The following is an 18641-nucleotide window of genomic DNA, read 5'->3' on the forward strand; positions in this document are numbered from 1 at the left end:
ATCAAATAAGAATTCTGATTGGCTCTGATTGGAAGAGAACAAAAATATGCTAGCGTTCAAATGACTCGTTATGCATTGTGTATGTGTGTGTGTTTTTTTTTTTAATATTTATTATTTTTCATAGTGTTTTTGTTTTATTTAAGAATAACAATTTATTACATTCGAATGATATTGGCACTGCATTAGTGGCTGAATGGATTTTTTTTAAAATGACAAGAATATCACATAAGGGCAATAATTTATGAGACAATATATCGCCTACAAAAATGTGTTACTGCCACAGGCCTATCTCAATATCTATAAAACAATAGCAGCATAAACGAAAAATTTTAAAGCACAAATCCAGCACAAACGTAGCACCAGTTTTAGCCATTTTCAATCAAAATGGTCAATTGTCAATATCTTAAAAACGATAGGAGCACACACACACACAAAAAAAAATCAGCACAAACGAGCACAAACCTAGCACAAACAAATGACATAATTTTTCTATAAATTTGCGTCTGATGGGGGGCCAACTTCACTGAGGTACCTGAGTGTTTTCCGCCACATGATGGTCCCAAAGAAAAAAAAAAAAATACAATTACCAAGGAAAATTAAGCAAAGTTACACCCTTGGTGTTTGATATATTAGCCCCCTTTTCTTCTCGTTTCAGTAAATACTTGTAGGACTCTAAGAAAATGGCACACCAAACATGAAAAGAAAAGAAAAGGAAACAAAAAGCTTACTTTTCAGACAAATTTCGTTTTCAATTGTAAATAATAAAAAAGCATTTGAACAATAAGAACATACATTACATAAGTTTGTTCGCGATAAATGAAATATCTCAAGGTTGCCCTGTATCAACCTGCCTAAGCGTGGTGCTATGTAGCGGCCATGTTGGAGGGGGCAACTTACCTATAGGGAATGGGACGTACTACGTCATTGTCTGGACGCGCGTCCATGCTGGCAATATGATTCACTTCCGGGCCGGCAGAGTCAATGCGGATTGTAACGTGTGGTAGTGCTAAGCTAACTCTTTCGGTGTTTTAGAAAGAAAATATGGGTGCTTATTGTTGCGTTACCGGGTGCAACAGCGTCTCCTACGACAAAAAAAGGGGTTAGGAAAAATGGACTCACTTTTCACCGTTTTCCTGCATGGAGGACCAAATATCAGATCACGAAGGTACGACGGATGGCTGGATTGCAGCGGTTCGTCGGAAAAGCATTTATGATCATATTTCTGCTGGAATGAGAGTGTGTTCCTGTCATCTCTACTCTTGTAAGTTGAACGCTTTATCCACTTTTGGTTTCAATACGTTTTTGTTTTTTTACACCGTTGTGTAAATCTGCCTCGGTAGCAATGCTCGCCTACTACGACTCACCTACCTGTTGTGTTCCTAGGTAAACCTGCTGACAACACATCCCAATTGGTCACTATCTCTCTTCTTGGATCATTTGACAAAGAAAATTTGTTCAATGGAGTGGTTCCATTTGTCCTGTGTCGGACTCAAACAAGCCCCTGCAGCAGACGCCATCTGGGTCTACCCCTCTCGTCGATGAACTGCGGGCTTTCAACTTGTGAAAATGCAAGAACTTTAATGCACATATTTATTCTGCCTGGCTATTTAACTATGGCCAGTGACGTTTTTTTTTTTTTTTTTTTTAAACCACTTTGACAAAGACACGTTTCATTGTAATGTTGAATTTATATATTCTATTATTATTTTTAAATTATAATATTCTTATTTGCACTTATGTAGACTTTAGACTGTCAATTCAAATAGTGTTGGAAAAGTTGCAATACCTAAAATAGAAATGCAAGAACTGTAAAGTACATATTTATACACCTTTATTTACCTAAGGCCACTGGATGTTTTTTAACTGCTTTGAAAAATACAGGTTTTGTTGTGATCTTGTATTTATATAGTATATAGCTTTTTATAATGTATTATGTATTATAATATTTGCTGCCCCCTGCCAGAGTGTGGGCCATTTTGTACTAAAAGGATTTTAAACTGTCAGTTCAAATACTGTGTTGGAGACTAGTACTTGCAATACTTAAAATGGAAATGCAAGAACTTTAAAGCACATATTTATCCTGTCTGGCAATTTACCCAAGGCCAGTAAATAGTGTTTTAAACTGCTTTGACAAAGACACGTTTATTGTGATCTTGTATTTGTGTATTACTTATAATTATATAATATTTGCTGCCACCATCAGAGGGCGGGCCTTGTTTGCACTAATTTAAAGATTTTAAACTGTCAATTCAAATATCGTATTGGAGAAATTGCATTACTTTACTACTGCAAATTATAAGTCCCAGTTCTTGTCTACAACACTGTCCAAAAATTGTCAATGCATATTCCAAATAGAATAACAAAATTAAGTCACCTGCCTTTGTAATTATTACACCTGTTTATTATGAAGACCTGAAGTAAACAACAAGCAGTTACAGTTTGTCAATAAGTTGTTCAAGTCATGTTTTGGTATTCATATTTTATTGACTTTTCACAACAACACTTGGGATCGTGTTTGTAAGAGCAGAGCAAACTGAAGTTTCAGCGTGCACTCTTCGCCTTTCCAACCTCTCATAACGCTCCGATGTGGTGCGCTTGACCTCAGAATAACCCAAGAAGAGATATGGTGACCAATCGGAATGTGTTGTCAGCATTTCATATGCAGGTTTTCCTAGTAACACAACAGGTAGGTGAGGAGGAGGAGAAGGTTAGCATTGCTACCGAGGCAGATTTACACAACAGTAAAAAAAAAAAAAAAAAAAAAAAAACGTATTGAAACCAAAACGGATAAATCGTTCAACTTACAAGAGTAGAGATGAGGGGAATACACTCTCATTCCAGCAGAAATATGATCAAGAGAAATGCTTTTCCAACGAACCGCTGCGCCCCAGCCATCCGTTGTGCCTTCGTGATCTGATATTTGGTCCTCCATGCAGGAAAACGGTGAAAAGTGAGTCCAGTTTTCCTCGCCCTTTTTTTAGTCGTAGGAGAAGCTGTTGCACCCGGTAACACAACAATACACACCCATAATTTCTTTCTAAAACACCGAAAGAGTTAGCTTAGCACGACCACACGTTACAATCCGCATTGAGTCTGCCGGCCCGGAAGTGAATCATATTGCCAGCAGGCAGGCGCGTCCAAACAATGACGTAGTACGTCCCATTCCCTATTACAAGCAATGCCATACACATTAAAATCAAGTCCTAATCTTTCATTACTAAAGTGGAGACCTTTTCCACCACTATTTTTCTTTTCTACAACCATTTTCAGGTGTCTGGTTGGCACGATTTTCACTACAATTCATGACTGTTTCAGCAAACTTCACGTAGCCACAAGTGATGTTTGCCTTCATTTCACCCATCCAAGTTGACTTCCCACTTCCCAGTCAGTAGGGAATATATGAGTTGACGTACAACGTACAATTAACGTCCACGTACAGAATAATGTGCAACTTTGAACCGACAAATTGCTACACTCGAGAGCTAGCACGAGCTAAATAGCTGGCTAGCCGACAAAGGGCGTTATAGTTTGTTTTCGTATTTGACACAATCGTTTCAATAGTTATACACGTTGAGCTTTCACTCGTTAACCTTATTTCATTTAGTTGGCGTTTTCAGTATTTTATAATTCACTGGCATGTACCACACGGCCTACGTGCAACATTGTTACATCATTACGAGCAATAATACAACAAAAGTCATTTTACAGTAATGTGAATGGATATAAACGCACAAAAAGCTGATTAATACGTACCTGACAGGGCTCAGGAACACTTTACAAGCTGCGTTAATCACAGAAAAGCGTCCCAGTCCAAGAAGTGACATTGAGGACGCCATGTTTGTTGTCATTAAGCACCTACGGCAGCTGCGGAGGGGTAAACTGGTTCCAACCAGAAAATGAGAAGGCGAATTACTGAAACGTTGAGTTGACAGTATGCAGGAAATTCGAGAGACAGCGAGAACCAAAAGTTGTATTTGCCATATGGAAAAATGGATTTTGCCATGGCAAAATGTATTTTGACATTTGGCATTTTTATTGGTATGTGGCAAAACGGATTTTGGTTTGTGGTATATATATATATATATATATATATATATATATATATATATATATATATATATATATATATATATATATTTTTTTTTTTTTTGGTATGTGTCATTTTTTTTTGGGGGGGGGGGGGGGTACATGGCATTTTTGCAGGCCATACACGTCCATGCCGTTGACGGCTATGCACGTCCAAATTTTCCATTCATTTTAAATGGCAAAAACATGTGTGGCTGTGATTTGTGTCAATACACTTACCATCAGAGCGCATTGACATTCAACTGGCACCAAAGTGAGGCTATGCCACCCAAGTGAGGCCATGCCATTAACGGCTATGCACGTTTAAATTTCCCATTCATTTTAAATGGCAGACAAACATGTGTGGCTGTGATTTTTGACTATACACTTAGCATTAGTCAATGGCATAGCCGTATTCGGGTGCCAGTTGAATGTCAATGTGCTGTATTGGTAAGTGTATGGTCAAAAATCACAGCCACACATCTTTTTCTGCCATTTGATATGAATGGAAAGTTTGGATGTGCATAGATGTTAGTGGCTTGGATGTGCATGGCCTGCAAAAATGCCATACACCCCAAAAAACGCCACATACATAAAAAAAAAAAAGAAAAAAATATATATATATACAGTATATATATATATATATATATATATATATATATATACATACATATATGTATATATGTATATATGTATATATATATATATATATATATATATATATATATATATGTATATGTATATGTATATGTATATGTATACCACAAACCAAAATCCATTATGCCACATACCAAAACAAACAAAAAAATCCACGTCAAAATAAATTTTGCCATTGGAAAACATGGCAAAAACAGTTTTGCCACATGGCAAAAAAAATGCCACATGGCAAAATCAATTTTGCCACATGACAAATACCACTTTTCGTTCTCGGCCCTGCTGGGAATTTCTTTGGTTTTTAAATGTCTCGTCCTGCATCCTGCACAGCAGGGCCGGCCCAGCCTCTACGCAGACTATGCAGCTGCTTGGGGCCCCTGACCACTAGGGGGCCCCCAATCTGGCAATTGTTTAATTTATATTCTATTTCGTTTACTACAGTTTGCTTTATTTGACTTTTATGAGTTTTGATACTTGATTACATGCTTAAAAAAATAAAAAGTTCTTCCTTAACTTCTTTCTTTCCTCTTTTAAAAAAGGTTTGGCGCTATTTACTGTCAGTACTGACAATCATTTGGGGTGAGAAGTTTGAAGTATGCAGTGCAACAAAATCTGATTAATATACAAAATATGGACGTATGGGTTGGATTGCATGGGTTTCACAGTACACTGTGATGAAATGGTGGGCCAAAAATATGGGCCCCTTTGCATTATTTTGCTTAGGGCCCCCAAATGGCCTGGGCCAGCCATGCTGCACAGCCTCAAGCAGCCCTCCAGACTGTCCTGTTTCCCGGAGTTGGACCTGAACGCAACACACTCCAGTGTGCTCATGGGAGCTCACTGCAGTAAGCTGCAGGTAGGCAATTATAAGCATTTAGGAAAGTATTATTTTACCTTAACATCTAATATGTTGTCAATTCATGGGCCTATTTTCACCAATGAGTCATTTTCTGGCTGGCTATTTCAACGCGACTGTTAATGAGGGGATATTGGTGAGTTTAATCTAGTTGTCAGCAGTGGTTGTTGGCGCTGGACTCGTCTTTGAAAATATTGTATTTTAAACTTTTTCTCTTTTTAGTATGTACCTGTTATATGGTGTTTTTCCTAGCTTTAGAACAAAGATTTTTTTTTTTTTTTTTGGGGGGGGGTATTATTATTATTATTATTGTTTTAGTTTTCCTGTTCTCATACAAAATGTAACTTTTGGCTTTTTAGCCCAAAATGTGGCACTATGAGGCGGATTGATTGGCGCCCCACCCCCTCACCCCACCCCCCGAAATGCACAGATAAACTGTGTAAGTGCTTTGGGGGAATCATTTTATCTCATTTTTTACATTTATTTTTTATGTACTTTTATTATATAAATTACAGGCCTATCACACCAATGTATGTGAATGTAAAGTAAATAACATTTTGTTTTTAAAGTGTTTTTTAGTTGTACCATTTTGTGTATTTATGTGATATATAGTTTTATAGATACAGATGCAGTACGCACACACACACACACACACACACACACACACACACACACACACACACACACACACACACACACACAAACACAACTCTACCAATTTAGAGTGTTCAACCAGCCTACCATGCATGTTTTAGGATGTGGAAGGAAACCGTTACCTGGGGAAAACCCACTCAGTCAAAGGGAGATCATTCAAACTCAATACATGAACGCCGTAGCTCGGGCTTGACACCTTAATCTCAGAACTGCGAGGCAAGTGTTAAGTTGTCCAACGCTTGGTTCTTATGAGGCTTGAAGTATTTACAGTAAGCACCAGCGTTGTTTTGGTCAACGACGACTAAAATGAAAATATTTAGTCAACGAACAATTTTTTTTCATGACGATGACGATACGAAAACGAGCTACAAACATTTATTGGGAGACTTAAACATGACACAAATATCGGTTTTCCTCTGACAAGATGGGAACTGAGACGAAAATGCGCCATAGTTTTTGTCACATGTTCACAATGTGTGTTTGGTTGTGTCACTCATGTGACGTGCTGCACCCCCCACCCCCAGTTCACCCGCCAGTGTCCACTCCAGTCTTCCCATTGCCTGTTTTGAGATACACACGCTAAGATTAGTCTTCTTTTCTTGGTAAGAAGAGAGAATGTGCAATGTTGCTTAAGCCTTTAAAGGTCTGTGCTGAGTGATCTCCTCATACTAAATATAACTTGTAGCATTAGCAAGGGCGTAGGTTTGCATCGGGACGTCGGGGACAGAACACTACCAACTTTTCAGGATGTTCAGATTGTCCCCACCAACTTTTAAGCAACCTTATTTGCATTTCATAATGAATTCAGTTATATGATAATAATTATTATATTTATATAATATGATAAAATTTAGATTTCAGATTATTAATTGTTGTGATAGACTACACCCTACCATTATTTAATGAATTATTCTCATTATGTTCAAACTTTATCCCTTTTCACTTGCTGAATGTGCCGATTTATTTTCCCCCCCTCAAACGCACGTTTGATTGGCTGATTACTTGACCCCCCCCACACACACACACACTCCCGCCACACAGACACACACAACCCCGACAGATTCATATTGACAACATGCCGTATCCTCCGCCCCCTTAAAAGAGGAGGGATATTAGTTTTTTTCAGCCAGCAGCAGCCACTGTAAGTAATGTAAAAAAATGTCAATCTTGTGGAGATGGGGAACACAACACTAATTTTGGTACTGAAAGTCAGACCTGCATCAGAGTTGGCATAACATTAAACTGCGTGAACTTGCTAACCAGCAAAACGACTGCCGTCAAGCTTGCCATCCCTCATTTGGATCATTATTTGCATTATGTGCATCACGGTAATGCAACAAGGTGTCTTCAGAGTGCAAGTCCCTTTATTTAAAGTCTTGGGGTAGTCTAGTATGGCTCAGATGTAGACCGGTCCTTGGACTGCTCATATTTTTTTCCATTGATTTTTTCCCAAATCACTTTTATGTTGCAATATTGTAGTTTGAGTCTTGGGGTGCTCCAGTGCCCCCAAAAGTGGACCCATTCTTGGATAGTTCCGTTTTTTCAATAAAGAGACTTGCACTTAAAATGATTCTTTAGTAGTTTTAGAAAACAAAGGTTGAACGTTGTTTCACCTGAACCAATACGCATGAAAGTTAGTAAAAGTCGATACAGATTTATTTTTGCATTGATCATCATCTCTTATCTCATATTCGTGAGAAATGTAGCCATGACCCCTGTTCAATAATCTGTTTGGTGTTATTAATGTCCCGTCCCCAGCAAAAAGTGTACATGCAGTTTATGGTGCTATATCGTCCCTACCAATGTTGAGACCAAACCTACGCCCTTGAGCGTTAGCACCCCATTCATGTTCGCATTAGCATAAGGCTATTGCTAACGCCGAGCCTCCTCTTAAATTTTCTGTGCTGCATGATCATCACACACTAAATGTAACTCGTAGCGTTAGCACAGCATTCACTTTCGCGTTAGCATCAAGCTATTGCTAACGGCGAGCATCCTCTTAAACTCCCAGACAACTTTTTGTACATACAGTTCGTGGCATCCTGGTGGGTATAATTAATTTTTTCCCATTTTACAGACGATAACATTTTTATTAAACGTGGACTAAAACTAGACGGAATTAGTCGAGTTTTCGTGGGATAGTGGTAAAATACGCCTGCACCTCATTGTTGACGTTAGCGCGGCGGCGCTTTGAAAATAGAGCCTTGCTCTAAATTCATTCAAACTTAGTCTTCCATCCAAGATGGCCGTCCACCGCTCACTTTAGCCGAAAAGTCCGATCCAAACTACTGTAAGGCCCCGGATATGGGGAAAAAAGGAGAGGAGTCGGTGTTGGCTTACCCACTTTATTGTGGTAACAATAATAAAGTAAAACAATAACAAAATAACAGTGGGCTGCTGAGACATGCAACCGTTATCGCTCGCTATCTCACCCCTTCTCCCATTCTTCCTACTCTCTTCCCTCTGCGTCACAGCTCCACAGTCCGATCGTCTCTTAAGGGGGCCCCGCTTAGTTACGGACATTACAATACATAATTAATAGGTTGCCACTGAACCCTTCGCACTCGGCTGCCGCTAGTTTGAACGGCATTAAAAAATAAAAATAAAAAATTTAAAAAACATCTCATTTGCGAGGCGTGGCGGCTTTTAATTTAGTGTGGCGGTGCACCACAATCTGTTATTTGTAGGGGAAACCCTGAATATTGATGACTAAGTAACTAATAAACATTGAGACAAACCATCATAAAGAAAGTCAGGAAAATGTATAAGGAAAAAAAAAACTTTTTATTGTTTTACTCTTCATATCTGTACAAATACCCTCAAACTTTTTTGTATGTACATATGACATTTACATAAAAAATACAAAACTATATATTCATAACGGAATTTTGTATTTCTCTTGCTGATGCTTTGAAGAAGAAAAAAAGCAAACCGAGAGGAAAAGAAGCAGTCAATGAAGTGTGATATTAAGTTGAATACTGCAGTAACATACGCGTTAATCCCGTCGAAATTCGACAAGAGCAACATTGGCATAGGAGAAAGACGAGAGCACACAAATGTTAATGGCACATTGTTTCAAAGGTCATCAAGTATAATCCCAAACGTACCTCTTCTTTCTTCTAGTGATACACAATATAAATGCTAACAAAGTACAACAGCTAAAGGCCAAAAAAGTCAACTGACAAACAGGAAAAAGAACCATTATTCTTTCCATTTTTAATTACTGCTGTGTTGCATCTGTTTTGAAAAACCATTGAGAGATTCCCTTTGGTCAGTTATTATTATAAACTGTAAACAAACCAGTAACACATCTGTACATTAAAAAGAAAAATGAAAGTTGATATATCCCCAATAAATAAACACACAGCCTAAACATGCATTTACGTAGGAGTGACATAAACATCTGTGGTAGAGATTTAACAATAACGAGCAGTTTTTCTTTCACTATTTTTGTTTTTTTTTTCTTTTTTTTCTTACAGCTGAATGAAAGCGGAATGCAATTTACAGCATTACATAGTAACGTGACAAATAAATAACACTGTTTCTCTTTGGACAAATATATTTCTTCATGATAACAAAAAAAAAAAAAAAATTGAAAATTGAAAAGCACAACAACAACAACAAACAAAAGGGAGAAAATGAGTGGTAGATTGTAAGCCTGACATTGTAAATGTATAAATTAGAAAAAACAAACACACACAAAAAATGTATAAATAAACATCTAGCAGACTGGACTATATGTATACTTCCTTTTTGTTTCAAAATAAATAAGCATACACATCATGTACAGTATGGACATGGTTCCTCAGGACTGGGGTGGTTAATAAGGGAGGGGCTATCCATCCAGTAAAGATAAACTCACATAAGCCTTGTAGTCTTCATCGTCCTCACCCTCCTCCTGTTCTTCTCTGATGGCTAAATGAGGGGAATACAGTGGTGTTTAAAATAATAGCAGTCCGATGTGACTAATTCGATGAATCCAGGTTTTCAGTACTGTATATTTTCTATTGCTACATGGCAAACAAGTTCCCGGTAGGTTCAGTATATGAACAGAAAAGCAACAAGATTAATGTTATACACACTCTTAAACAAGGGCGTAGGTTTGCATAGGGACGATAGAGACAAAACACAACCAACTTTTCAGGTTGCTCAAATTGTCCCCACCAACTATTAAGCAACCTTATTTGTGTTATATAATGACTTCAGTTATATAGGTCATTTAGATTGTCTTCCCATATGTTTTAATTTTTGTAATTGACCCCACTATTACTATTTTTTTTTTTTTTTTTTTGTACCTCTTTTCACTTGCTGAATGTGTCGGTCCATTTTTTCCTCCTAAACGCACATTTGATAGGCTGATTAATTGACCCCCCCCCCCACACACACACACACATTAGATATGATATTAGGGATATTAGAAGTATTTTTTTCAGCCAGCAGCAGCCAGTATACTAAATGTAAAAATTAGGGCTGTCAAAATTATCGCGTTAACGAGCGGTAATTCATTTTTTAAATCAATCCCGTTAAAATATCTGACGCAATTAACGCACAAATGCCCTGCTCAAAGTGAAAGCTGTACTTGTTGTGTTTTTCGGAGTTTTGCCGCCCACTGCTGGCGCTTGGGTGTGACTGATTTTATAGGCTTCAGCACCCATGAGCATAGTGTAAGTAATTATTGACATCAACAACGGCGGGCTACTATTTACAAATTTTATCAAAACGAAAACATGAAGAGGGGTTTTAATATAACATTTCTATAACTTGTACTAAAATTTATCTTTTAAGAACTACAAGTCTTTCTATCCATGGATCGCTTCAACAGAATGTTAATAATGGTAATGCCATCTTGTTGATTTATTGTTATAATAAAGAAATACAGTACTTATGTACAGTATGTTGAATGTATATATCCATCTTGTGTCTTATCTTTCCATTCCAACAATAATTTACGAGAAATATGGCATATTTTAGAGATGGTTTGAATTGCGATTAATTGCGATTAATTCATTTTTAAACTGTAATTAACTCGATTAAAAATTTTAATCGTTTGACACCCCTAGTAAAAATACGTCAATGTTGTGGAAGTGGGGAACACACCGCTAATTTTGCTACTGAAAGTCTGACCTGCATCCACGTTAGCATAACATTAAACTGTGTGAACTTGCTAACCTGCAAAACTCGAGTAGGAAGCTGCAGAGAGAGAAGTGTCCTCCTGTATGTTTTCTACTGTTCACGCTAAATTAACTGAGAAATGTAGTGAACCGAGGTTTACCCCCTTCTCCCCAATTATACTTTTTATTTTATTGATTTGGTCTTAAAGCAGCTTACAAAGGAGCTTTAATTTTTGTTGTTGAGTTTGGCTGTGCTTGTGGACAAAAGCATTAGTTTTTTATCTGAAGGACAGCTCCATTTTTATTTATTTTTGTTACTCCCTGACAAAGACGTTTTTATCAATTATATTTGATTTCTTTATTTAGACAATGTTGAGGGGTTTTGAGACAAATGTTTATTTTTTGAATTCCTGGTAGTTAAGCGATGATTAACAAACTTGCATTTATTGTGTATGTTGATGTATATGAAGTTATGTTTTAATATTTCAATCCAAATTTGCTCATAAAGTCCGGACATGTTTTCAAAATGTTTCTTTAGTAGTTTTTGAAACCAAAAGTTTTAATTGAACTGTGTAGGCTGAACCAATACACACAAAAGTTAGTATAAGTCAATACAGATTTATTTTGCATTGATCATTATGAATGTCCGTCCCTAGCAAAAAGGTGTACATGCAGGTTATGCCATATTGTCCCTACCAATGTTGAGACCAAACCTACGCCCTTGTTTAAGGCTCTGCAATTGGGCGATAAGTTGAAAGGGGTGTGTCCAAAAAAAAAAAGTAACAGTGTCTGTCATTGACTTTACAAACTCAAAACCTTTCTAGATTCCACGATATAGAAATCCTTTGAATCAGTAAATTAATATTCAGTGTTTTTAAGACTACATTCAGAATGCAGACATATCTGATTCCAATTGGATTCCTCCTCAAATCTGATTTTCAGGGCTGACTGTTCACAATATTTTTAGCAAGTGTCCGAATCAGATCTGGGACAGTTCACATTATTTTTAGTAACAGTCCAAATCAGATCTGGACATGTTCAGACTGCAGGTATATCTGAATCCATGGGCGTTGGTTTGGTCTCAACATTGGTAGGGACGCTATAATAGCATAACCTGCATGTTTTTTTTTTGTTTTTTTTTTGGGGGGGGGGTTAAAAATGTGCATCGTTAACGTTAACAGTTGAAAAAGTACAGGAAGACACGCCACTAAACAGCTTTCCACTCGAGTTTTACAGGTTAGAAAGTTCACACGGTTTAATGTTATGCTAATTCTGATGCAGGTCGGATATTCAGTTGCAAAATTAGTGTTGTGTTCCCCACCTTCACAACATTGACGTCTTTTTACATTACATCAAATGGCTGCTGCTGGCCGAAAAAAACCTTCTAATATCCCTCCTCTTCAAAGGGGGCGGAGGAGGTGGCATGTCGACATGTATTTCTGTTGGGATCGTGTGAATGTGGGGTTCTAGTAATCAGCCAATCAAACGTACGTTTGAAGGGGAAAAAATGGACCAGCACATTCAGCAAGTGAAAGGAGGCAAATGTAAGTCTGAACATAATGTAGGGTCATTTCTATCCTTACAACTTATGGGAAGACAATCTAAATTACCTATATAACTGAACTCATTATATAATGCAAATAAGGGTTCCCTAAAAGTTGTTGGTGTTATGTCCCTACCGTCCCTATGCAAACCTACGCCCTTGTCTGAATCCAATCGGATTCCTTCTCAAATCGGATTTTTAGGGCTGACTGTTCACACTCTGTTTTTTTAGCAAGTGTCCGAATCAGATTTGGGACTGTTCACACTATATTTAGCAAGTGTCCAAATCAGATCTGGGCCTGTTCAGACTGCAGAAATATGTGATACAAATCCGATTCCTCCTCAAATCTGAATTTCTGGGCTGAATGTTTTGCACTATTTTTAGCAAGTGGCCGAATCAGATTTGGGACTGTTCACATTATATTTAGCAATTGTCCGAATCAGATCTTGGCCTTTTCAGGCTGCAGGCATATCTGATTCCATTCGGATTCCTCCTCAATTTGGATTTTCGGGGCTGACTGTTTACACTATTTTTAGAAAGTGTCCAAATCAGATCTGAGACTGTTCACACTATATTTAGCAACTGTCTGAATCAGATCTGGGCCTGTTGAGAGTGCTGGTATATCTGATTCCAATTGAATTCCTCCTCAAAACTGATTTTCAGGGCTGAACGTTTTGCAGTATTTTTAGCAAGTGTCCAAATCATATATGGGCCTGTTCAAACTGCGGGTATATTGGATTCCAATCGGATTCCTCCTCAAATCTGATTTCAGGGCTGACTGTTAACAATATTTTCAGCAAATGTCCGTATCAGTTCTGAGCCTATTCAAACTGCAGGCATATCTCATTCCAGTCGGATTCCACCTCAAATTTGATTTTCAGGGATTATTCTTCACATTACTTTTTAGCAAGTGTCTAAACCAGATCTGGGTCTGTTCAGACTGCAGGCATGTCTGATTCCAGTTGGGTTCCTCCTCAAAATCGATTTTCAAGACTGACTCTGCACACAATTATTAGCTGTTTACACTATTTTTAGAACGTGTCCGAATCATATCTGAGACTGTTCACACTGTTTTTAGAAAGTGTGCAAATCAGATCTGGGTTTGTTCAAACTGCAGGCATATCTGATTCCAGTCGGATTCCACCTCATATTTGATTTTCAGGGCTTACTCTTCACACTATTTTTAGCAAGTGTCCTAATCAGATCTGGGCCTGTTCAAACTGCAGGCATATCAGATTCCAATCGGATTCCTCCTAAAATCCGATTTTTAGGGCTGACCGTTCACTTTACTTTTTAGCAAGTGTCCGAATCATATCTGGGACTGTTCACACTGTTTTTAGAAAGTGTCCAAATCAGATCTGGGTCTGTTTAGACTGCAGGCATATCTGATTCCAATCAGATTCCTCCTCAAATCTGATTTTCAGGGCTGACTGTTCACACTACTTTTTAGCAAGTGTCCGAATCAGATTTGGGGCTGTTCACACTATATTTAGCAACTGTCCAATTCAGATCTGGGCCTGTTCAGACTGCAGGCATATCAGATTCCTACTCAAATCTGATTTTCAGGGCTGATTGTTCACACTATTCTTAGCAAGTGCCCAAATCAGATCTGGGACTGTTCACACTATTTTTAGCAACTGTCCAAATCAGATCTGTGTCTGTTCAGACTGCAGGCATATCTGATTCCTTTCGGATTCCTCCTCCAATCGGATTTTCAGGGTCGACTGTTGACACTATTTATTAGCAAGTGTCCGAATCCGATCTGGGACTATTCACACTATTTTTGGCAAGTTTCCAAATCAGATCTGGGCCTGTTTTGACTGCAGGTATGCCGATTTCTTCCCCAAATCTGATTTTCAAGGCTGACTGCTCATACTATTTTTTTTAGAAAGTGTCCGAATCAGATCTGGGCCTGTCATTATTGACACACCTGACAGGTTGCTGGCGTCATCCAGCATAGAGGGATAGTCAAAAACCATCTGAACTGTTCAGACTGAAAAGCATCTTGTCCATACATGTATATCTGATATGAAAATCTAGGCAAAGTGGGTTTTTTAGATCAGGTTTGAACTGGTTTGCTCATAATTTACATTTCTTTTAACTGCTAGTTCTCGATCTGATGGGAGGACAAACTGGTTTGCTCAGTGGAAGGTTGACTTTCCCTTGGTATGAAGGAATACAACAGACCAATGGGCAGCGTGGCCTCCAATTTTGACCTGTTTATAAAACATGAATTTTGAACAGGAATTTGCTAAATTATTAGCTTGCTAGCTTGGATATATGTATCTAATTTGAATTCGGAAAACACATTGCTTTATTATCCAATTCCGAATTAATGGATTACTTCAATAATCGATAGCTGCAGTCATAATATGATGAATGTTTGGTTTTACGAGAATCTATCGCACCTATTGGTAACTTATTTGCCATGTAGCAATCAAAAAATGTGTACTGAAAACCTGGAGTCATCTGGTTAATCACATTGGACTGCTATTATTTTGAACATGACTGAACAGCTGTTGAAAATGGACCAACTAAGCAACTTTTACGTCATCTAGCAAGTCAGGGGCTCTAAATAGGGGAGCAATAGGGGTTGACGGTTGGATGGATAAATGGGAGATGCTGAAGCTAGGGACGGGTACAAGGAGTCCGGGGTCCAGTGGATCGGGGTGGATTTTGTGAAAGAAATGCCGCTTTTCTTCTCTCGCAGCTCTCAAAAATCATCAACACAACTGTGAGGTATTTCCTTTTTTTTCTTTTGACATTTTGGACACACAATACAATAGAATCCTAGTTAGGGATGAGTATTAACAGAGACAGTCCCTCGTCAACATGGTACAACACGTTCAGTGGAGAACAGTAACAATAGTTTTTTTTTAAAAGGATGAAATGAATGAGCTTCACATTGAGAAATATTCAGCCCGTGAGGTGATCGTAAAGTTGGTCCCTCGGGTGTCATAGCGCGAGAACCCAAAGCAATGAGACATTCTTTTGAGTGGAGCAACATGGAATGTAAATGTGATACTTCCTTCAGGGCTCTTTCTCAATTTCACCCTCCGCCCCCCTCCGACTAACGCTGTCTGCTTTACAGATAGATAGGTAGTCTACACACGATTAGCACTTGCGCTAATGTTACAATCACTAGCGGAGGCATTGGAATTGACAGCTAAAAAGAATGAAAATTGGACACATTTTGTGGCTTTAGAAGAATGGATGGGCGGATGGCTATGTCAACTGGCAGTGAATGATCATGTTTCAGTAGCACAGACGGCGATAGACGTCCAGTTCATTTGAATGGGGAGTTGTCAATAGTGTAGCGTAGCACAGTAAATTAGGGGTCGACTGATATTTCGGCCGGCTGATATACTGAGGCGATATATGGACTTGTTTTCAACATCGGCCATTGGCCGATTAACAACAACAGCAACAAAAAAGCCGATAAAAAATGATTTTTATCATGCATCTGTGTGGACAACTGCGGCTGTCGCTAACTGACGCTAGGACCCCAGAAGGACCCCGGAGTGGCTTCAAGGCAGGCTGCTAGTTTCAGGCTTGCCTGTTTTGTAATGAGGGAATATCCAATATTGCTTTAGCCTTTTAAGGTCTTTACTGAGCAATCCTTACACTCTAAATATAACTCATAGCATTAGCTTTAGCATGTCGAGCGTCCTCTTAAACTCTCACTTTTTCACATCTCTTCGTGACGTCCTGGTGGGTTTAATTATTTGAAAAATAATGTAAGAAACACATAAAATATTGCTATTAATTTAAAAATCTATAATATTTAGTAAATGTTTTTACCTACGGAGGGCGCCATGTTTTATGGACGCTTGGGGTGATGACGTAGATTGTCACTGTCACTCAACGAATACTGCAGCTCCTTCTACACGGCGAGACGTCCAACACATGCGATCATCGATTAAAAGCTGAGAGTACTGTTTTATTGAGTCTTTTATTACATTTTCATTGTCTCAAAATACTTTTTGCATGTGTTTCCCTCTCATACTTTTAAGCATAGTGTTGTCTTGTGGTAGCTTTAGATTGTTGAGCTGTTGACCACATTAGCTACGTAGCTTATTTAATCAACCCTTATTTGATATTACTATGTTTAAGTATTTTCTTAATGTATCTTTAGTATGATCTGTCTGTATGCATCGAAACAAAACAAGCTGAAAACGCACGGTAGTACTTTGGGTGTCAAATTCGCCTCTTGTAGATGTTCCGCCGGTGTAGCACATTTTAGCAGAACACAGTTTTTTTCCCCCTACTCTCGTCTCATCTCATCCCGTCTTTCCTGTTCATTTTGCTTTTGCTGCTCGTTTGGTGAAATATCAACAGTGCTGTCATGCTCATTTTTGTTCTTCTCAGGTTTCTCAGGTCAAATTGAAAGGGTTGAACAGATGACATGTTTATGTCGCTATAGAGTCACTCTGAAAGCCCGGCAGTGTAACCATGTGACGTCAACAACAATGGTGACCTACTAGTTGAACTAATTTTACAAATTGTATAATGACAAAAACATCAAGAAGGGTTTGAATATCAAATTATTTTAACTTATAACAACATTTATCTTTAAAGAACTACAAGTCTTTCTATCCGTGGATCCCTTTAAAGCAACAGTTGGTAACTTTTCAGTTTTGGTTGATTTTAATGACGCCGGTGGACAAAAGCGGTAGTGTTTTGCTTTAAGGAAGACTGCGTTTCCCATGAGGACCAGCGCACACCCGCACAGTGTGGTAAAATCAGGATCTCCCGGTCGCCTGTAGATGGATTAAACAATGTTTCTGTTTCCAGCGGCTGTGTGAAGCATATGACAGTTAGCAACCGTGTCGCTTAGTGTGGCTCAACCGAACTGACGAGTTTGTTTGTGTCACGCCAGGGAGTGAAAGCCAGGCCAACGCAATAAAAAGTTGTACTGAATTCACTTTGTATATAATACATAAATTTCAAACAAAGTGGTATTGGTATGGTATCGGTATTGGCCGATACTGCACAGCCAGGTATTTGTATCTGTATCGGGGCTATAAAACTGTTTCGGTGCAACACTACATTAAATATAGCAATTTTAATGACACACTTTATTATGTATTTATTCAATTTTGGCCTGGTCATCCATATTTACAGGTACAGTCCATAATGGCAAATAATTTGAGTCGAGGTTAAAATTCAAAAAAGAGGAAAGTGTTAGGAACAATATTGGAAAATATCGGCCTTGATTTTGCTGTAGAGCTTTCCCAAACGATTATTTTTCTCCCAATTAGTCTGCAGACATTTTTGGAAAGATTAGTCGACTAGTCTAATAATTTTTTTACTAACTTTTTTTATTATTTTTTTTTTTATATAAAGGTTAAAAAGTTACTTAGTGTTGCTTTAAGTCTCAGCTCATCAATGTAAATTTGAAGCTAATTAAAAAAAATGCTTCTATAATTTACATGCTTTTTAAAAAAAAAAAAAAAAAAAAGTATATCGGCCTCATATATCAGCTTACAAAATTGGCTTTGGATATCAACAATTGGCTGAAAATATTTTTAGATATCGGTATTGGCATTTAAAAATTCCATGTCGGTCGACCTCTAGTTAAAATATCTATTGGAGGGGCCCACAAAAAAATTCCCACTTACACCCCAAACACACACAACGGACGATTGTCTCCAGGGGCCCGCGAATGATTATCCACTAGCAAAACCCACCCGGAAAGTCTACTCGGGGGGTCCCGTTTATGATCATCGCCCCCGGGCGCTGTTCACATTTGTTCCGC

The 18641-nt window shown here is 38.2% G+C and overlaps 2 protein-coding genes across 4 annotated transcripts in view; both read right to left on the reverse strand.

Moving 5' to 3' along the window:
• ndufs4 (NADH:ubiquinone oxidoreductase subunit S4) overlaps positions 1-3893 on the reverse strand; it is a 60883-nt gene extending 56990 nt beyond the window's left edge. The window contains exon 1 of the mRNA XM_057831725.1: positions 3754-3893. Coding sequence (XP_057687708.1) covers positions 3754-3848 — 95 coding nt within the window. The 5' untranslated portion in view covers positions 3849-3893. The remainder of the gene's footprint in view (positions 1-3753) is intronic.
• A 5101-nt stretch (positions 3894-8994) lies between these two features.
• Positions 8995-18641, reverse strand: part of fsta (follistatin a) — a 28174-nt gene continuing 18527 nt past the window's right edge. For all 3 annotated transcript variants that reach the window (XM_057832288.1, XM_057832287.1, XM_057832289.1), the window contains one exon: positions 8995-10144. In XM_057832288.1, the coding sequence (XP_057688271.1) occupies positions 10065-10144 (80 nt within the window). In that variant the 3' untranslated portion in view covers positions 8995-10064. The remainder of the gene's footprint in view (positions 10145-18641) is intronic.

Source organism: Corythoichthys intestinalis, chromosome 3 (assembly GCF_030265065.1).
Source record: "Corythoichthys intestinalis isolate RoL2023-P3 chromosome 3, ASM3026506v1, whole genome shotgun sequence".
Classification (NCBI taxonomy): domain Eukaryota; kingdom Metazoa; phylum Chordata; class Actinopteri; order Syngnathiformes; family Syngnathidae; genus Corythoichthys; species Corythoichthys intestinalis.